This window comes from Varanus komodoensis, unplaced genomic scaffold (genome assembly GCF_004798865.1).
Source record: "Varanus komodoensis strain SLA01 unplaced genomic scaffold, ASM479886v1 scaffold34_3, whole genome shotgun sequence".
NCBI lineage: Eukaryota > Metazoa > Chordata > Lepidosauria > Squamata > Varanidae > Varanus > Varanus komodoensis.
In genome coordinates, this window is record NW_025335855.1 from 425,594 (window position 1) to 446,969 (window position 21,376).

General features: G+C 48.6%; 1 protein-coding gene across 4 annotated transcripts; it reads left to right on the forward strand.

Moving 5' to 3' along the window:
* The first annotated feature begins 7,854 nt into the window (after nucleotides 1–7,854).
* On the forward strand, nucleotides 7,855–16,353 carry SELE (selectin E). 4 transcript variants are annotated; one of them, XM_044439416.1, is made up of 11 exons: nucleotides 7,855–8,827; nucleotides 9,529–9,909; nucleotides 10,941–11,048; nucleotides 11,163–11,348; nucleotides 12,123–12,308; nucleotides 12,418–12,603; nucleotides 12,759–12,944; nucleotides 14,406–14,516; nucleotides 15,222–15,243; nucleotides 15,350–15,411; nucleotides 15,716–16,353. In XM_044439416.1, exons 1-10 carry the CDS (start codon nucleotides 8,710–8,712, stop codon nucleotides 15,405–15,407), a joined length of 1,542 nt encoding a protein of 513 aa, XP_044295351.1. In that variant the 5' UTR covers nucleotides 7,855–8,709; the 3' UTR covers nucleotides 15,408–15,411; nucleotides 15,716–16,353. The 4 variants fall into 4 exon arrangements, with proteins under 4 accessions (XP_044295351.1, XP_044295350.1, XP_044295348.1 ...); XM_044439415.1 differs by having other exon boundaries at nucleotides 7,855–7,979; nucleotides 8,744–8,827; nucleotides 10,941–11,348; XM_044439413.1 differs by having other exon boundaries at nucleotides 10,941–11,348.
* The last annotated feature ends 5,023 nt before the right edge of the window (nucleotides 16,354–21,376 follow it).

The following is a 21,376-nucleotide window of genomic DNA, read 5'->3' on the forward strand; positions in this document are numbered from 1 at the left end:
GGGCCTTAAATGAAGAAAATAGAAACATCTGCAAAAAGCAGAAATAGCAGAAGCACCAGAAGAAGAATACATGCGTTCTCGTGAAATTATGATTCATGAAATGACACAGGCCACTTTTCAGAACTTTGGGCCACAGACCTAGAAATGGACTGCTGCGTCTTATCCTGTGCTTATGAACGCCGGGAACCCGGACAATGCAACAGGCAAGAATCACGTTTGAGCCCGGGAGGCCCGAGAGGCCCGGGTCGGGTCGGGTCGGGTCGGGGGATCCACGGCCAGCCACTCCGGCCCTCATTTTCGGATCCTCCATAGAAGGAAACTGCCTTAACATAACGCCCCGCGAGCGGGAGAAGCGGCGAGAACGGCCCGGCAGCAGCGCGCAACGGCGGGATCCGCGTTGCACGCCGTCCCGAGGCGCCTGCGGGGGACGGGGCGGAAAAGCTCCAGATCGACTGACCCTCGCCGCAGCAGGCCCCCCGTGGCCGCGGGTGCGGAGGCGGGCTGCCCGCGCCCGGCCCACTCGCACACCGCGCGCTCCCTGGTCGAGGGGGAGCCTGCTCGCCTCGCCATCCCGCGGCCGGGCCGGGCCGGGCGGCGTCCGAGGGGCCCCCGGGGCGGGCGGGCGGGCACGGCACTCACTGTGGAACTCGGCGGCGGCGCTACCCCTCACGATGTCGCGGGAGTCGGCGCCGCGCTCCACCCGCAGCAGCACGTACTTGAAGGTGCCGTCCGCGTCGATCTCCGCCTCGGGCACCGCGCGCAGCGCCTCGCCGCCGCCGCCACCCGCCGCCATGGCCGTGGCCGCCCAGAGCCTCGCGGGCCGCGCGGGCGGGCGGGGCGCGCGCTGGTTGGCCGCCGCCTGTTGCCGGGCGGACCCGCGTCCCAGGAAAGCGCTTCCGCTGGAGGCGCGCAGGGCGCATCGGCGGCGTGCAAAATGAATGCGTAGCATGGTGCTTTCCGTTGCTTGGATGATGAGGATGAGGATGATGATGCTGGCAAGCCACAGGACTGGCTGATGGGGACGGTTCAGCACGCCCACCCCCCGCTTTGCGCCTGGAGCCCCGGTGCGGGAGCTGGGCGAGAGAAGGCGCGCCTGGCCGGGGTGCGCTGCCGATCGCTCCGCGCCCGAGATGCTCTCGGCCCGGCCCCGCAGCGCGGGCTCCTGGCCATACGGAGGCGATCCCTGCACTAGGCCAGCCCAGGAGAAGTCGCGCTTGCTGGGCACCAGGCGCGCGCAGCGCGCGGAGACGGTGCCTCCAGCGAAAACCGTGAAATCGCCGTGAAGGCTGGAGAGGCATTCTGAACATGGTATATTTTGCTTAAAAATATGTTCGGCTGCCTTTAAGTGGGGAACCCTGCCTGGCTCCCCATTTCTTATTCCATGTGGAGGTGCAGAAGCAGTGCGAATAATGAACTGAAGTTTTTATACATTTGCTTCCCCAAATAATCTATAACAACCCCAAAGTGTATACTTCTGTTGCCAGGAGACTTTCTCCTTCAGATGCCCCTAACCTTGGATCCAGCTGTACATTATCCTTCTGCAGAGGCCTGAGCCAGGCTTAATGCCGGGACGTCTCCTGGAGGTCAGTCTCCCAGCAGCATGGGTGGGTGTGGAGCTTTGTGGTGCAAAAATCGTGACTCTTTTTCTCTAGCCATGCTAGCACGGACTGACACGGGGAATCACGCTTACGAGCATCGTGCACCAAACTAAAACGTTGAGCTGGACGCAGTGCTGTGCCACATGGGGAAATAGTTTCTCGGAGGCAGGAAATTATGTTGAGCTGCAGTGTTGTGCAAACTTTGCACCTCTGCATCAGAAACTCCAATGAAGGGGGCAGTTGGTTAGGTGTGGAAAGGGAGCTGGCTTTGTTCTAGTGAAATATCCCTCTGTCCTGGGGTAATTCTGCACTTGCCATCGGTGGCTCATGAGAACAGAGCCACACTATATCTGGCTTTTGGAAAGCAGTACTCCAAGCATGCAAGCCGTCTGTCTCCACAGATACGTAGTTTGCATTTAGTGTTGCTCTCTGGCATTCGCACCTTTGCTCATTAAGCCCAAGAGATGTGTTCTGCATCCAACAGGAAAATGGAGGAACTTTGTTCAAAGGAAAGGAAATACTAATTGCTCATATGCAGGAGCTTAACTGGTTGCTTGGTGACCAAAGCAAACAGAAGCTCCGATATGCCCCCGGGGCTCAGGGCGTGCATGCACGGGTGCCTTCTGCAAACACACACACACTGAAAAACTACCGCCTGAGGCAGAGTAGAGGATTGACTTTCTCTGGGTCGCATCTTCTATATCCACCTGCAAAATCCAAAGAGACACCTCCCTCTGCCAGCACGGGGCCCCACAGTGGCCCTTCGGCCCTCCTGGGGCAGGTGCTCCACCCTCCGGGCAACCCATCCGCCTCCCTGCCTGAGCCGGCAGAGGCGATCTCGGATGTGGTGCTGTTCCTGGGGGATTTCAGCCTCCCAGGGGAGCCGTCTTGTCCGGGGTGGCTCAGGCCTCCTCGGCAGCCATGGGACTGTTCCAGCAGGGGACTCTTCCAAGCCCACACTCTAGATGTGAGGCGCTTCGGCAGACAGTGAGGATGATGCATTGAGGCTGGGGGGCTTTGGCCCAGTCCTTCCTTCATGATCTGCTCACTGCCTGTTGAGGTTCAGAGTGAAGGCGGTGTCCCTCTGCAGGGGTGGGAACCTCTTGATACGGCCTGCCCGGAGGGCAATGGTGTGGAATACAGCGCCACTCGGGTGGCTGACACCGTCTCCCTTAAGCATCCCCTCTGTTGGAGCACCGGCATGGCTCCGTGGAATATCTCAAAGCGGAGAGCGATGAAACAGCACTTAGTATAATTGCTGTTCGTTTTACTTCTGTGTGCAGGAGTAAATTGCCTGCTTTTTTATCCATTCCAAAGTCTTAAGGAAGATATAGCAGAAGTTGTATTAAAGATCCAGGAACAGCTACTTCTGTTGTGTACACACTTCTTTCTCTAGTAAACTAGATATTAGGCATATGTAGCCTGAAGTGCCTGATCCTGCCTAATCTTGGAAGCTAAGCAGGATCAGGCCTGGGCAGAAGTGGGATGGGTGATTTGACTGTATGATTCTATGATTATTGCCTAGAGAGCTTTGGCTATGGGCACTATAAAAATGTAATAATAATAATAATAATAAAAACAGGTTTTGCAGGCAGCAGAAGGAAAGTTGGAGACACTGTGCTCAGTGAAGCTTCTTTGAAACCACTCTTGGTCCTTCAGAAACTATTGTGTTTCCAGCCAGAAGAAGTAGCTGTTGGAACTTCAGGAGACAGTCAGTATGACTCAAGCAGAGAATTCCAGATTCTAGCAATAAAGTAGGCCAGACAGAACGGAGACTGTCGAATCCCCTGCCAAAAGCTTGGTGGACGGGATCTGTTGCTTTGTCTCTTTCCCTTAAATGTGAGGTGGGGCACAATATCTTTTTAAAAAAAATGCTTAAATGATGCTCCAGCATCATCTTCTTTGCATCCAGAAGAGCTTTCTTCCTAGGGGAAAAATAAAAACGATGCTGGGCATGTTTCTATTCTTTGCTGCACACAAAGGAATAATGTAATGCCGTGCCAAAGGGCTAAGGAACACACAGCCTTTTTCACACACACACACCAGCCAACAGGAAACCCTTCCAACTTTGCCCCCATTTCTTCCTTTTCCTTTCTGTCTTAATATGTTAAAGATGTTAAGTTTTTCCATGTTTCCACACCTTTGGCAGGGCAGAAAAGACAGTTCTCTGTTGTTTCTGGCCTGGGTCGTTCATACTTAACTCCAAAATAGGAGCAGTATTTTTTCCCAGAGAAAAGTGGTACCGGTTTGCCCAAGTGAGTCAAAACTGAAGATACTCACCAGGGACTTGTCTCTTTGTGCAGCTATCTGCTTCACGTCAGGCCTTTCCTGTGGCTGGTTTTGGGTCATGGACGTGAGTCTGGATGCTCAGCCTAGCAAGGGAACCCAGTGACCTCAGCTGGAGAAGCTGCTGGCCGGCTTCTTCTCGAACGCTTTGAGTGTGAGTTCCAGCAGCAAGCCTGACATCCTTCCAAAGTATAGGCAACTTAGGAGCTCAGCTACCATCCCGGGAATCCACGGGCCATGGCAAGAGTGCCGCTGCCCTTTGTGTTGAGGGTGCTCTCATGACTCCTGCAGGGAGCTCAGGCTCGCTGAGGGAACTGACAGAGAAGTCCTGCAGCCCGTTTGGTCAGCTTGTAGGGAGCCGACCCGGCTGAAATGCCCCACAGGCACCCCTGTCCGACACGCTCATCACCACACCAGCTCCTTAGTCGATTCAGAGCCAACCAGGTTTAAAATGCTGATAATCCTGGAACCTGAATAGCAAAAGAGGTCCTCAGTATCAAGAAGTGTGGAGCCCTCCTTGAAGGAGATTAGGAGGGTCCCTACCCAGAGCAGGGCCTTCTCTGCGGTGGTGCCCCAATTGTGGAATAAACTCCCCAGAGAGGTTCTCCTGGTGCCAACCTAATTTTCTTTTTGGCGTCAGACAAAACCCTCCCCCCCCCCATCATTTTAATTTTCATTGATTTTAACTGGGGTTTTAGTATTTCAATTATCAGATGCGCTGGTGTTTTCTTTTATTCTACTCATTTTATTGTAAGCTGTCCTGAGACACTAGTGGTGGATGCGGTAGAAAAGCTTTTACTAAATCAATCAATAAAAGGAATAAAATCTATCATTTCCTGCTACTGGAAATGTACGCTTAGGTCATCTGTGAAAGACATTAGGAGAGTGAGTACCCGGAGGAGGGCTTTCTCTGCGGTGACGCCCCACTAACAGAATGCGCTCCCCAGAGAGGTCCGCCTGGCGCCGTCGTTATTTATTTTTCAGCGCCAGGCCAAGACCTTTTTATTTTATTTAAGCAATATTTTAATAACTGTTAATATTATTTATTGGTTTAAATTTCTACAGCTAGGGTGAATCCGGGTTTTATATGTATTATTTAAATGCTTGTTTGTTTATTGTGTTGGAAGCCGTCCCGAGGCTTATGCGAATGGGACGGCATACAAAAACTCCAAATAAATAAATAAATAAATAAATAAATAAATAAATAAATCAATCTGTTATCTGCTACAAGTGAAATAAGTTTTAAGATATTGCAGGGGGAAAGAAAAACAGCAGTGCAATGGCAAGGATATAATTTGCAGAGGGGAGATGGACAAAAACGGATTAATAGAAAGATGGCCACTCGGAGGGGGTGGGCGGCGGGCACCATGGATGGGGACTAGGCCTGCCTGAGATGCTCTGGCGATGCTCCTCCACTTTCCCAGGAGGCTGGGCACACGGCCAAAGTAAATAAAAAAAACTTGAGGGAGCTTTGTGAAATGTGACAGTGTCATTTCTCCTGGCTTAAGCAGCAGACACAAAGTCTTGTTTGCCCTTGCACAGGAAATACATTTCTATCTCTAACTGAGTGGTGTTTCCTTCCTTTTGAGAATTTATCTAATGATGCATTATTTCTCTGAAATTTCCACAAGGCCCTTGAAGGGATCCTGAATGGTATTTTAACCCAAGCGGTGTCCAGGAGGGGAAATCCTCTATTTTTTAAACATCGGGCGTTTGATGGCATTGTTTCATAAATATGTGTGACAAAATGATAAGGCCATTCCTAATCAGAATCTATCATGCTCATAAGTATGTTATTTATATATATGTCATAATAATAACCCAACCCTCACCTATCACAAAGAAAGTCAAATTCAGTGTAAGACAGCCCTGGGCTGCAAAGTCAACGTCAACATTTGTATTAATACCTTGATAACAGTTTCTCTGATCAAAGCAAAACAGTTTCAGGAAAGGTTGAATTTCAAGAGAAAGAGTCTGGCAACTGAAAAGGAAAGAACCCGCTCAGTAGGAAAGACCTTTGGCACTATAAAAATGTAATATATGTAATCAGTGCTTTTTTTGTAAGAAAAAAGGTGCCAGAACTCATGAAACTATTTACCTTTCACACATAGTCAATCACTGTACACACACCCACACACGTCAGTTGTGTAATGAAACATAACGGTCACCGCATGCAGTAAGCACTCGGCGCGCGACCACACGACCAATCACAAGCCGAGCAGCGCCATCACAACCAGCACGGACGAAGTGCGCACGCATCGGATTCGACACACCAGCAGCCCGCATGCACCGTTTCAATGATTTTGCCGCCAACCTGCTACACTCGACAGGGCGATTCAAATCCACGTGGACCAAGCAACAAATTTTCAAAAGTTACTTTTAAAACTTGGAAAATCTGTCGAAAAAATGTGCCGGAACTCTGTTGCAATGCGTTCTATGACAAAAAAACAACAACACTGTATGTAATAATATTCGAATAAATAAATGAAATTAAACTCCCCCTCTTTCCAGTAATCTCCATCGAAAATCGCTCCCCTTCCCCCCTAAAAGCAGCCCATAATGCTTTGGTAGGCTTGCCTTACCTTTAAGTGTGGTGTGCGTTGACTAAGAGACCACTGAGGAACTGGGGGTTGTGATGTCGCAATAGTTAGAGCACAAAGCCCAATCCAAGGTCATAAATTAAAAACAGCATCCCACACAAAAATGGTGAAACAACAAAGATCTATCGGGTCACACACAGACTCGGCATAACAGAGAAATCATATTTAACATAATACTCAACACTGTCTGAAATTGTCCAGGAATAATTTATCTAGCATTACTTCTCCTCTATTTGGACAGGAAAGGTGCTTTTGTGCCACACAAATCAGCAGCCAGTGAGCCTGTATGGAGAGTTAATGGCCGGCATCCTGGGACAGATAAAAGAACTCAAGGAGAAATTAAAGTCAGAGTATCTTGGCCCAATCAGACCTTTGGGAACAAAAATCCTGGACTTGATTGCAAAAGTCAGAAACCTCTCCAAGACAGTAGAACCTCCAAACCAAAATTCAATTGATTTAACATGTAGTGGATCTGAAAAACTGGAGCTCATGTCTGAATCTAAGTGTCCAAGACATTAAGAAGGGCAAGACTCACCACAATTCTCGGGAGACTGAGAACTACAATAAATCACAGTGATGGAGTGATGAGAATTCCACTTCTAATCTTAGTAAATATAATATGGAAAAAGTGGAGCAAAAATATCCTGACTTGATTGCTTCTTTAATCCCTTTCTCTCTCAATTCCCTGAAATTCAGATAAGCACCTACAAATCAAAGCATATTTTTGGTTATACTCTCTATAACAAAGTTTGGATCACCAAGTATGCACCAGAATAATGATGCAACCGGGGGGACAGCAGAACATGCCAGACGCGTGGCCTCCGACATGTACAAAATACCAGCATCAAAATCAGTGTGATACGCCATTGCAGGTGACTCGGGAGCAACGGGGAAGTTCCTCATCCTCTTTAAGCCTATTTGTAAACAATCTGAAAAAACAGATTTGAAAGAAAATATTCAGTAAGAATTATCTGTGCATTTGGGATAACGTTTGAATCCAGAATTTTGGTTTTCTTGATCCAGAACAGAGATCTTATGTGACAAACTCAGTTCCAGTTCCAGCTGCACCAACAAAGGAGTGCATCCCGTGTTGTTGCTCTGACTGATTTTTACTGAAAACATTTGCAAATAAAATCCTGGTTCAGACAGAAGATGTTTTGAAACGGAAGCGGCAGGGAGGCTGGCTGGCGGCTTAACATCATGGATATTCTGGGGAACGAGTTTTTCCTACCTAGGGAAATTCTCACTTTCTTTCTTGTAATATCCTGCCGGATACATCATGGGAATTCCAGAGTGGGAGGGGGGCGGGGAGGCACGAGACAACTAATCTCTATAAAAAGGAAGCAGGCACAGAGCCGAAGCCACTATCAGCAAGTGAACGTCACAAACTTCAGCCTGGGCCAAGACCTGTCCTGCTGAGTTCGCAGGGGAACCTGCCTTACAGCACCACGGCACCAGGGTCCCTCTTTGCCACAGGGCTGTGCAACTGCGATCGGTAAGTAAATAGGCTGAGAAGCATGCGCGTGTATTTTTTGTAGTGAGATGGCATAAGGGAAAATTGGGCAAAAGGCTCCCCTAAATAATTCCAGGATTCAAGGTGTCTTGAAGCCAGAATTTCCTGGGAATTCTGCTACAAAGCCCTGTATTTACATGGCAGAATTCTCGAAACACGTATGGGATTATTATTATTATTATTATTATTATTATTATTATTATTATTATTATTATTAGAACATTTCTATGCTGCCCCTTGCCGAAGCCTCGGGGTGGCTTACAAACACAATAAAATACAATAAAATACAAAAATTACAATATAAAATTAAAATTTCACACATTACTATGTCAAGCGAAAGGGTGTCACCAGCTCAGTATGAAAGCGACGCGTGAGAAAGGCCATCCTGCTTCATGTGTGAAGTGTTATCAACAGATTTAAGTTCAGTTTTTCTGGAAATCACTAGCAAAGGGTTAGGGTACAAGACCTCCCCAACCATCTTGTGATGGAGCCCAGAGAAATTGTTTAATGTGGGGCTGAGGAGAACTGTTAATGTAGATTGGAATGGGTTGGAATTCCCAGTTCACTTTTGATTTCCAGAATGACGTTTTCAATCTACCTCAGCTAAAAGTTTGCCATTTAGAATTCCAGAAGGTATAGCAGCAAACCAGTTTGTAAGCATGTCTCTGATGTTCAACCTCAAGATACGTTCTTGTACTTCAAACTTTAAGATATGCAATATGCTGTGATTTCTTATTTGTATGCAGTTAATTCCACAAGGCCAGATCGATCCAGTGCCCAGAAAAAGCTCAGGATGACTGCCTTTTTGTTCTTGTTCGTTGTCCTATTTGGTGAGTATTTTTCAAAGTGGGAATCCCTCTAAATTTAGATAGAAGCACTATCCCTTGCCAGACTTTTCTTTTTGGATCAGCAACCTTATTTTGCAGGGATGTATTTTAAAGTACACTTAAGTCAGAAACTGGAAATCATTGCTTGAGTTAAAGGAGAGAGCAAACTAATGCAGCATGTCTTAGATTATGCATCAGAAAAAAATCCTTCTTATTAGATGTGGAAATTATATGCTACATTTGTGCAATATCCCCTGGTATTCTTTTTCGTACACTTTTTCCTTTTCTCTATCTTACTTTTTACGAAAAAAGAGAGGGAGAACCCAATTGCCCATGACCTCAGCTATAAACCCACGAGTTTTTCCCTTTGTGTGAGCCCTGGCAGGATGGCCTTGCTTTCCATAGGCCGAGATACCCAGCTTGCCTTCCACCCCACTGTTTTAGTCTTTACCAGAAAGAAAGCTGGCCTGTCTCTAATCGCTGTTCCTGGCTGAGCCTCCTTGGCGCAGGTCAATCTCAGGGAAGACGCGGGTGGCACCATTTCCACGGATAAGCTGCTGCTCTTGCCTTGGCCTTTCAGGGCCTCTTTTAGGATCTGTCTCTTTTCCCATCTCCCTGCGCCACGGACCCCCTTTTTGAACCCCAGGGGCTCTGTACAGGCCAGATGCTGAGGCATGTAGAAACGTCCTGGCCTCTCTTTCTAGGGTCGTTTAAGCAGCACGCCTGCTGGACATACCACGCTTCGGACAAAGACATGAGTTACACAGAAGCAGAAGCATGGTGCACGCAGCATTTTACGCATCTGGTTGCTATTCAGAATCAGGAGGAGAACAAGCACTTGAATGAGGCATTTCCTGCAAATAAAAATCATTACTGGATTGGGATCCGAAAAAAGAACAATGAGTGGGTATGGACTGGAACGAACAAGCCACTGACTGAAGAGGCTAAAAACTGGGCAAGAGGTGAACCGAACAACCGGAGAACCAACGAGGACTGCGTGGAGATCTACATCAAGCGAGCACGGGACGCGGGCAAGTGGAACGATGAAGCCTGCTCCAAAAGGAAAGCGGCTTTGTGCTACACAGGTACGGTCCGTTTGATTGCCACCCCAAACTGCCAGAACAAGTCTGCAGAAGCTCAGAGAATTTGGCAGACTTCACTGGATGTAAGGGGGCAGGTTGGGGGGCTCTGGTGCAGAGATGGCTGGGCGTCCCCCACCCCCACCCCCCTCCCACACTCTTCATCCCAAAAGCATGCTTGGCCGTGTCTTAGTCACCCCGTGGCCACGAGCACAGGCGCCTTCTCTGACGGATCTCTGCACCCGCGGGTGGGGTACTAGTGCGCCGAGCCGTTGCGATGCGCGTTGCAGAACGCCTGGGAAGGGTCAAGATAGAGTTAGAAGAGTAAGCCTGCAGAAACCAATGGGACTGAAATCCATCTCCACTGGTCTGGTTTATTCCAAGTGCAACAAAATCCGGACTGAACCCCGTTTGTTTAAACTGCTCTCAACTTTCTAAACGGTGATTCAAATACATGATGAGGTCGCATCCATCTGTGGCTGAGGTATCTGAGCTGCCCACCTGTACACCTGCACAAGACAGCTTTGTGTACATTTAGATGTACCACGTGGTAGCTAGCAGGAGGCAAAGGGGTTTGTGCGGAAGCCCTGAACACATGCTTCTTTTAGGTTATACTTGTTTAAAATTCCCTTGGCAACTTTGTTCATTATAGCTTGCTTTGTTTCACGTTCCTTTTTGAGCACTTGTTTATGTCAAGAAAATAGAAAGTTTCAGAAAGCGTGCCTCATTAAAAGTTTTACATGATAGGAATGGCAAGCCCCTAGAATGCCAAACTGTGGGTTTTCTCTCCCGTTGACTGTGCAGGGGAGCACCGTGCTCCCTGGAACTGCACGGTGGTGCAGAGCAGAAAGAGGCCCGGGCAGCGGCAGACGGGCAGGAGTGGGGCAGGCCTCGGGAACGGCCCGGCCGCGCTTTGCACCATCGCCGTATCCAGCAGCGAGCGCCTGTTCCGCTCCCTCGCTGCAGCAGTTCCACTGTCGCTCTGTGTCAGCAAATACTCTTCGAAAATATCCCTCATCTGTTGATTTGGCTTTCAGCTTCCTGCAAGCCGCATTCCTGCAATGGCCGTGGCGAATGTGTGGAGACCATTAACAATTACACCTGCGTCTGCGACGGAGGCTTCCACGGGCGCGACTGCGAGCACGGTATGGCCGGAGGAAGCAAGCGCGGTCCATTGAAATCCGCGGCTCAGCAGAGTCTTTCATTCTGTACAGTGTTTGCATGTGACGAACGCCCGCCTTGCCTGTGTTCCTCTGTAGTCGTTCCTTGTGACCAGCTGGACGAGCCGAGTCACGGCACCCTCGAGTGCAGGCATCCGGTGAGGGACTTCAGCTTCAACTCGTCTTGCCACGTTCGATGCTCGGAGGGGTACGCGCCAACTGGGCTGGAGCCAGTCACCTGCACCGCTTCGGGAAACTGGTCTGCACCCATCCCTGTGTGTGAAGGTAGGGGAACTGGACAGGTTTCCAGACACCGAAAGCCAGTGCAGAGCCCCGAGTCAGTGGTCCTGAACCTGAAGATATAAGCAGCACAACGCAGATTATTCTTAATTAGTGATGCAGCGTCAAAAGTGTTGTTTGTCAGTCAGTTTCTGTCAGTTGCTCTTGGCGGTGTGAGAGCACGTCCCATGAATTGAGCTGGAACACCCTTCAGATCCTAGTACTAGGGTTACTAGCAGCACTAGTAGCAAACCCATTCCCTGAGTGTGGCATCTCACAAAACTCAAACAACACCACCCACGCAGGAGAGTGAGGCATCCTCAGATGCACAGAAATAAAAAAGCATCCTTTATAGGACCGAAAAAGGAGGAGGAGAAGTTAACAGTGGGTCTCTCTGCCTCAAAACAGTCCAGTGAAGGCTAGTATGCTCACTGATCGCTGAGTATTCGTTGCTCATTGAGAAGAAAAAGGTGGGTGGGTGGGGAAAGAGACAGCGCTGGAATTAGGAATATCCTCGGAAAAGACATGGAGCACAGCTGAAAAGTATATGAGAGCGGCAATATTTTTCGTGATCCCTGTTAGTCTACAGAATGGAAAGTTGATCCTGTTGGCTGAAAATGGTCTGAGGAGACTAGTAAAGCCAGCAAGTCAATGTTCCATTATCAATCCCCCGCAAAGTTCTGTTGCTTCCCTGGTAGTTGAAGAATGCATGGCTTTAGGTTCACCTCTAGCCACTGTGTACCTTGACTGAAGAAAGTAAACAACCTCTTGTATTTCCAGCAGTGAAATGTCCTGTCCCACAGAAGCCTGCCAATGGCTCCCTGAATTGCTCCCACCCAGTGGGACATTTCGCCTGGAATTCATCCTGCAACTTTGCTTGTCAAGAAGGTTTCCTCTTGAAGGGCTCCGACAAGCTGCAGTGCAGAGCAGCTGGAGAGTGGGACGGACGGGAGCCGGAGTGCGAAGGTAACGCTCCCAGTCCATCGCCTTTCCTGCTCACACAGAGCTCATTGTTTTTCACATGGCCTCCTCTGTGTAACATGCCCAAATTCACTAGAGATGTGGTCTGTTCCAGCGGTGAGGTGTGAAGCGGTGCAGCCGCCGGAGGGGGGCTCGGCGACCTGCTCCCACCCTGCCTCGGAGCTGGCCTTCAACTCCACCTGCGAGTTTGCCTGCCTGGAAGGCTACACCTTGAGAGGAGCACCCCAAATTCAGTGCACGGCAGCCGGACTCTGGTCGGAGGCGCTTCCTGTCTGCGAAGGTAAGACTGGGGCTTCCATGCGAAGGGAAGGCAAGGCAAGGCCAGGCCAAGCCAGGCCGGGCAGTGCCACTCCGGGCGGATTGCCGCCCCAGCCCCCCTTTGCGGCGTCCCTGCGCACCCGGACTAACCAGCCGTGTCCCTCGTCTCTCCCTCAGCGGTGAGGTGCGAAGCGGTGCAGCCGCCAGAGGGGGGCTCGGTGACCTGCTCCAGCCTCGCCACGGAGCTGGCCGCCAACTCCACCTGTGAGTTTGCTTGCCTGGAGGGCCGCGTCTTGAAAGGGGCCTCTCGGATCCAGTGCTCTTCCACCGGCCAGTGGTCGCTGCCCCCTCCCAAATGTGAAGGTAAGGCTGAAATACCTGAAAAGCACTGAATTTTTGAAAATTTTGAAATATGTTGAAATACCTGAAGAGAATTGCAAAGCGCAAATATGATTGTTATGAGAAGGGCTCCTGAAATTTTTGCCTTCCCCTGCACGGTGTCCCAACCGTTATACCAACTGCAGCCTTACCTGGACAGGTACAGCATAGACACAGGTACACACATCCCAGCAGCCTCTCCACTTGGTCTGCTGCAATTCTGCCTCTGAAAGTGGCCCAGGAACTTCCAAACAGGGCAGCAAGATCATTAATGGGACCTGGCCAAGTGGCGATACTACACTAGCGCTGTGCCCTCCACTCTGTGCAAAGGCCGTAACAGGCCTGGCCCAGGGTGCAGGTCATCAACAGGGACATTCAAAGCCTTCGCTTGAGGCCAGGTGATCCGAAGGACCATCTCTTTCCATAAGTTGTGGTATTAGCAGTTATTACTACAAGTGAACTTAATCATAAGAACTGAAACTCTCTGGGTTTTCACAGCAGTTTATAAAAAAACCACAAACATGACAAAGCACACAGTTTCCAATATTCAAACTTTAAAACAGTTTGGACAACAAAAAACAGGTGCTCAATAAAGCAATTTCGCAATACGCATCACTGCAACGCAGTCTTATGCTGGTACCAAAAAAGAACCAAGTTGACATCACTGGGGCCCGGGGAGGAGACTATACCACAACTGGGGGAAGGGGGAGAGTCCCCCCGAAGAAGGCCCTCCCTCCCGACCTGCCACGCAGATGCTGGTTGCAGTGTTAGCTGTTGCAGCCCCAGGCCACGTTGCCTGGGCTCAGAGGGGCGCAGGCAGCCCGGGGGGTGGCCAAGAACTGGCCCTACGGAGATGCAGAGACCTTCTGGTCCCAGCTAGTCCCCTGCTGCTGCGTTTGGTGCAAGCTGCAACTTCTGAGCAGCCTTCGAGGGCAGCCTCACTTAAAGTGCATCTTCTGAGTGGAGGTGCACCAGATTTTCCCTGTCCCAGTCGGGGCGTCCCCGGCGCCCCCAGCTGAAGCTGGTGAAAAACAGACGATGCCATCTGAGCCTCAAGGGCCAGAGGCCCTGCCTGCAGGCCTTGCCGAAGGAGGCGAGGTGCCGGCCGCTCAGGAGAGCCTCTTCCGTTGTGGCACGTTTGCGGAATGAGTTTCCCTGAGCGGTTCCACATTCTGCTCTTTCTACGGCAAGGGGAATAGCTTCCTGTTTCCCCAAGCATTTTAATCTCTCCTTTTCTGTTCATTTAAACCCTTTACTGTGGCTTTGCACTGATACTTAGTTTTACTTCCATTACTTTTATGCTGTGTTCTTGATTTTTTTATTTGGTAGTTGTAATTGTTGCAAGCCAGCCAGGGGGCTTTGGCAACTGGGCAGTGCAGAAATGCAACCAGTGTTTGCCTCTTCTAAAACTGAGGTTTGCAATAAGCTGATATACTTCAACTTTAGCTCATCAGGCTGCAGGAAGTCCCTTGAAGGTTGGCGCTGCGGTTACAGGGGGATTCGCCCTGACAGCAGGATCACTCACTCTGTGGCTCATGAAGCACCTGCGGCGGAAAGGTGAGCAATATCCGCCATCTGTTCCTGTTAGGCTACACCAGGTTGTATCTTAAGGTGCCGTCCTTACCTGATGCAGTCCCAGTATGTCGAAGGAGAACTCTCATAGCTGTCTGCCATGCCGCCTGAAACGGATGGGAGCGGTAGATCGGCGAGCTCAGAGGAAGCCACGCTGGGGAAGGCTGGCTCCGAACGAGGCAGAAATGTCCAGTTTGTAAAAGACACCGGGGAGTCTAAGGCAGAAGAAGAAAAGGGAAATGAAATGCGAGAAGGATTGACTCCATGAAGGAAGCCACAGCCGTAACTTTGGAAGAACCGAGGGAAGGCTTTTTAAAGCTGCCTGTTAAAAGCAAAGATAAATTTAGCATCGCCTCTAGTGTGGCTCCAAAGGGGTTTGAGAACGGGGCAGTGTTAGGAGAATGCCAAAATTCTCTCCTGTTCCATGCCCATCCAGTCACCAAATTGAAAGGGTTTATCGGTACGGTGTTGTTCTTTATGAATCTGCACTACGTTCCTCAGAGTACAGAGATTAGATGAAATTGTAAGAGACAAGAAAGTGGAGCATAAGCAAAATTATGCGAACTCATTCCATGTTCACTCAGAAGTAAGTCCAAGGGTAATTGTGGATAAAATTGCAGCCTCAATGTTTACTAATATCCTCTCTTTCTCTCTTTCCTCTCTCTCTCTCTCTCTCTCTCTTTCTTTCAGCAAAGAAATTTACTCCAGTCAGGTAAGCTGTGATTCAAAATACGTAAGCAAAATTCTAATTTGGACCAAGAATTCTATTTGTTTTCAGGCACAATGATCTGAAATGTTTTCAATCCTATGTTTTACAGCAGCTGCCACAGCCTTGATTCGGAAGGTACTTTCCAAAGTTCTGCTCACCTGATTTAACTAGGTAAGTTCCGAAAAATCTCTTCCTTCCTTCCTTTGTACGGTGCCACAGCCGCATGATACATTTCTGTTAATCCTAAACTTGGCCATCGGATCCTTGGTTGCCATTTATCAAACGTGTTAATTGTGAGGACATTGGGCACACCTGGAAGCGTGGAGCCCTGATTAGGTGCTGCAGGCAGAGGAGAAACCAAACCTCTGCAGGGGGACTCGGAGAAGCTTATGAACCACGCATAGGAATATTTGGAATAAGAGGCAGTGTAAGCTTGCTCCTTTCTCATTCGAACTGCAAATTTTAATCTTTCCAGAAGGTTCCAAGGTGTCTCCACAGACACCTGTACTGTCTGAATGAAGAGAGCGAAGAGGAGCAATGGTCAGACATCAGAAGCTGTTGCGGTTTGTCAAGAACAGCCTCAGGAAAACATCTGCTTTCCCATAAAGACGCCAGCAGCCTCTCTGATGTCCACAAAGCTTCTGCACGGGTCCTCTGCAGGGACCACAAGAAAACATCCTCCGCGTTGCATCTGCAACATGCCTGTCATCCCACAGACTGCAGAGTAAATGCCTGATGGCCACCACCTGGGAACCACGTGCAGGCGCTCCTGGGCAATCCTTCGCTGATTCGGGGGTTTTATGCTGGCCTTGAACAAACCCTGCCAGGCAAAACTGTCCCTGTACAGGCAGGAGGGCTGCTTTCATTTCGGTGGGTCTGGCCTCATTGTGTCTATGTCAAAGATTAATTAATGCAATAATTGCTACAGTGAATGAGTAGACATGTACTAATTGGACCCTACCATCAAAATCTCAACTTTATTTAAAATTCGGTAGAAATTCTGACTCAGGATTTCATACATTGAATGGTTATGCAGCAATTCAAAAATCCAAAGATGTCCGAATGTGCGAATGTTTTATATTTTGGTGTTAGATGTTTTTATATATGGGGGTGGGGAGTGTAGTTTTTTTTTTCCTTTTCGGTTTTAGATTTTGGTTTAGATTTTTGTTAGCTTTAATTTTGTACCAGTGCTAAATGACTGGATAGGACCGGGGGGGGGGGGGGGGGTTGCTCCAAAGAATAGTTTTTGAACCAAATTTCAAATTTTCATGGTTCTAAAAACACATTTAACAAAAAATGCTTTTGTGTCTACCTAGCACAAAAAGGAAATTAATTTTGTATTCTCAGATGCTGACCCTGCAAAAATATATCAAAAATTTTGGCCATAGTTATGTTTTATTTTCTAACATTGCTCATTTTCCTATGATAACCTATTTCTGTGAAAGCCAAAGTGTAATTTCATCCATGATGATAATGTATTTTCTGAAACCAGATAAGAGTTTAGAAACATTTAATCCCTATGGGATTGGGACTGTGGTATCTACATCACCGGTAGGGCAATTCCGTAGCTCCCAGGCATGGTCCTGAGAGTCAAAGAATTACTGGGGGTTGTAGTGGGTTATACCGATATAATCAATACTGATGGTACCAAAACCAGCGTGCTCCTTTCCTTCTCCAAAACACCAGCTAGAGAGCCGTAATCAGCCAAAACCTTCATTTCCCTGCACTTCCCACTCTGCATAGGAGTCTGATTCTCCAAGAATGCAGGGTTAGCTATTCCTATTAGATTGCACCTTTATTATTTTAATTTCTTGGGCATTTTCCTCTCAGTGCAGTTTTGTAAGACTCAAAAATTACTAAAATGTATGTTTTTATAGAAAGCATAGATGAAATCCTAAATGGCAAACAAACAAGGGTTTCCTTTTCAACAAATAATATACTTTACAACATTTGGGTTATCAGCAGAACAAAAAGACTGTGCATCATATCCAAAGCCCTGGAATACATGGTTTAAACTGTCTTTTCCCATCCTGCCAATTTAACAAACTTATACATAATCAATTTCAGGGCTACAGTTAAAAGGAGGTCAGGGTACCATTTCTCTGATAGCAAGAAACCATTGAGAACATCTTTAGTCATTGATTTTTCTTTGATTGTTTATATCTTTATATATTTTCGTTATTAAAATACATTTTAAGAGGCATTGCAAATTTAGGGTACGTTTTCAGAAGCACTTGAGTGGTGGCTTCCAGTGAGATTCTAGCAGCAACTCTAAAGTATAGAAGTTGTTTCCTATTAAATATTGTTAGGATTGTCTTGCTAGGTCTCCAGACCTCTTGCATCCTGGTCTTAGCATGGGGTAGGTGAATTCCAGTGGAACCAGGTGACTTACTTCTAATGTGCTCTGAACAAGGGCAGCAGGTGTTATGCCAGCCATGGTCTGGGTATTCCCTGTATTTAAAACACAACTTTAGATAGTTTAAATATATAAAATGTTGTATTGTATTACAATATTTATATTAAACATGAAATATTGTGTATTTTAATATGGTATGTATTTAATGTATTTAAAAGATTGTATCTAATCTGGCTTTTGTCAGGGGTATGTTGTGTTCTGTTTTGTACATGCATCACTAAATAAAGAATTCCTCATTAAATCTATGTTGGTGCTTTGGAATATCATTGGTTGGAACAGAATCTGTCGTCTTGTAAGAATGCGCAATTTCCATTGGTAATGCCTCACCTCGGATATATTTATTTATTTATTTAAACATTTCTATGCCGCCCCATTCGCCGAAGCCTCGGGGCGGCTCACAACATAAAATAAAATACAAAAATAACAATATGAAAATAACAATATAAAATAAATAACAATATAAAAGAAGTCGCCCTGGCCAGATAAATAAGCAAATATTGTTAACAATTAGACATATTCCTGTCACCTCCCCACCACAATGGCGCATGTGATCGATGTGAGCCGGAGGCATGCACTGCGCGCGGCCGTGCCGCGAGAGAGGCGGCTGGCAGCAGGTGGCGCTGTCTGAGCGTGGGTCCGCGGGATTCCCTCGGCCTGTTCTGTGGTAAAGGTGGCGCTGAACAGCCAAACCCCCAAGACGTGTGGCGGGGAAATGGCCGGCCTTCCTCTCTGTCACATTCCTGTGCATTCATGCGCTCGCGCATGGTTCAGGGCCAGCCCACGGCTGATGTCAGAGACCAGTGGCCAGATGCTGGACCTCTTTTTGGCATGTAACAGACCCAATCCGAAGAGAGGTGGTTATAACACTGAGGAAGATATCGGTGGTGGGGCTTCTCCTTGAATGAGGAGGCAGCCCGGGGCTCTCCCGGTCACAGAGGGGAACGGAATGAACAAAACACAGACGACCTCCAAGGCAGAGATCTGAGCAGGCGCCGCCGATCGTGCCGCGAATGTCGACTGGAAAGTGGGGCAGCTAACCGTGAAGTGTGGGGTGGATTAGCCCACCGTGCCCTTCACCAAATCCCTCTTCTTCTCAGGACTAAAAATCCTCCTTAAGCTTACAGTTGCTTCCTCTTCTTGAGCGTTACGTTCTGCTCAGATCTTGAAAGCCGCATCCGCAATGCATGCAACAGGGTCTGCTCGTTGTGGCGTCACTGGAGAAAGAACTCAACCCATGTTTAATCTGTCTGGTTTCAAATATCGTATGTCTGCTCTGAGGCAGTGCAAAATAGAGGGACCAACCAGGCACAGATTAAAGCAAAGGAGGAAAGCACAGTTCTTTTGAAGAAACGTCCTTAAATGTAATTTCATTTGCTATACATACTGAAGTCAGATCCATGGATATGAAAATGTCTGGGGGTATTAAGATGGAGGGGTATTATAACAACATGTCAGGTTTTAACGTTATTGTCCGATTCTGCATCTTGCTAGTTAACATAATCCAAACAATGTGATTTGCTCTCCATTATTATATTGTGATTGTAATAATCCACTAACATGGCCAATGGCTTATACAGTCTATAGCTTTCCAGATTAAAAGGTGACAACCCTACAGAGGGCACACCCTTCGTTGTCTGGAGTTACATTCCATGACATTTTGAAGGTCGTATAGTGTGGAAGAAAATCCCCAGAACTGGTAATTTGATGGCACGAATGTACTAGCTCTGTGCAAAAGTGAAGGAAATGATGTGCCATTTTGGAACAGGGCGGAGGGGGGCTGTCGATATTCAGTTCTCTGTGTGTCCAAAGCTAAGCTGATTTCATGTTAAACAGAAGATTATTTTATAAAGGAAAACTGGGCTAGGAATTTGATTTTAAGAGAAACCAGCATTGTGTGGGCTAGATTTTTAGGTTGTCACGAGAAATAGATGGAGAACATACTTCCATCGGTAATGAAAATAGTTCTTGGGGGAACAGATGACACATCTCGATATGCACATTCATCACAGAGAGAAACTGAGGTAAACGATTTCCCTCTTCTTTTGTCCCTGAGCATGTCTCTGGCAGCTCTAAATAGCTTGACGGAGCCTTTTTCCCTCGAGGGCCAGGCAGAGTCAAGGGTTGCACTGAGCTGTGCTGCCTTCCTCTTGCCGCCTCCAAGGCCAAGCCCCTCTCCCCAGCCTGCACTTTCGTGAGGGGGGTCCTTCCAGCGTGGGGGCAGGTGGCCAAAGGCGGGGCAGGACGGACCTCATGCCCATGTCTTGAGGGGGGAGTTCCAGAAGTCGAGACCCTCATAAATTCAGCTTCTGTGTCACTCTTGGTAATCCACAGAGCACTTGTGAATTAGATTTCTGCCTTGGTCGTGAAACAAGCAAGACCTCAGGGGATGCAACTGGAACTAGATTCTGCGTGACTGAGGTGCATCTCTCATGAGGAAAGTAAAGCTTATGAGTCACTCCCTCCGCCCAAGTTATGGCAGGATTCCCCTCACCGAACGGCAGCTTCACCTGCTCTTCGGGCCACTGCTGTCGAGGCTCCGCCAAGCATCACCCTTTGGCAGCCCAGTCTGTGTTTTGGAGGAGATTGCAATGCCCAGTAATTCTGCAAAGAAGAGAAAGCTCTACCCGAAAACAGGCCTGGCTTCCTGAGAAGGCAGGGGAGCCAATCTGAGATCGGGGCAACTCTTTCTTCCTCAAATAGTCCTTCCCTTTCTGCATGTCTCTCCGATGAACCAAGTCTGGAAGCGAGCAGGAGTGAGAGAGGGCCTTGGGAATTTTGCACTTGCCAAAAAAAGAAGGTTCCAAGAACAAATTTAGGGGTCAGTTTGGAGTGGGAAAATATTGGCCCTGACCCTGACCCTGCACTCCCCCAGTGACCCCACTGCAAGGGGGAACCCAGACTGTGGCTGGGTGGTTAGCCAAGAGCACGCTTGCTTTCTTCTCTCCCCTGGCAAAAGCCAAACCTGTGCCTGGCAGCAAGAGGTGAGGCGATGCCAAGTCCCCTTTCCCAGCCAAGGACCCCTGGGGGGCTCTGCTCCCTCCAGTCCCAGCAAGAGTGTTGGAAGCAAAAGGCCAGCCAGTCTGGCCCACCCGGATTCGTCCTCCAGGCCTGCTCGAATGGGCCAGCCTCCCCCCGCTCCCCCCCCCCGCGCCACTTCTGCTCTGTCCCTTGGTGTTTGGGCGTGACGCCTGCCGTCCTTTGGCTGCTCCTTGTCTCAGGCCGGCAGCTGTGCGCCACGCAAACCCGATTCCGCAGACTAGTGGTGGCCACCCTCATGCCGAGTCCTCAACAAGACCAATGACGCACCTCAGGATGGACGACTCTGGTCCAGACCGTGCGCTTGATATCTATCTGAGCGCACAGTCCCGCGGCCTCCCGCACGTGGGTGCGGCTGCTTCCCATTTCCATGCCTGCAGGATCCAACCAACCCGAGACACCCTCCAAAGGCCATGCAGCGGAGGCGCTTCCTGAGAGTCCGTCCTCGGCTGTTTTCTCCTCCTCCACCACCTCCCAGGGGAAAACTTGCTGTGTGTTCTTCCATTACATGCCTCTTCATGACCTTTCTTCTCTGGCAGGGAGGAGTCCGCAAGGCACACAAGCTCCAATTCTTCTGCGTGCACAAAAGATGGGATTGTTGGCAGCAGAGAAGTCATCAAATTGATCCCACATTCCCAGTCGGAGCTTTATGCTCCGCAGCATATCTGCCCTCGTTCCCACAGC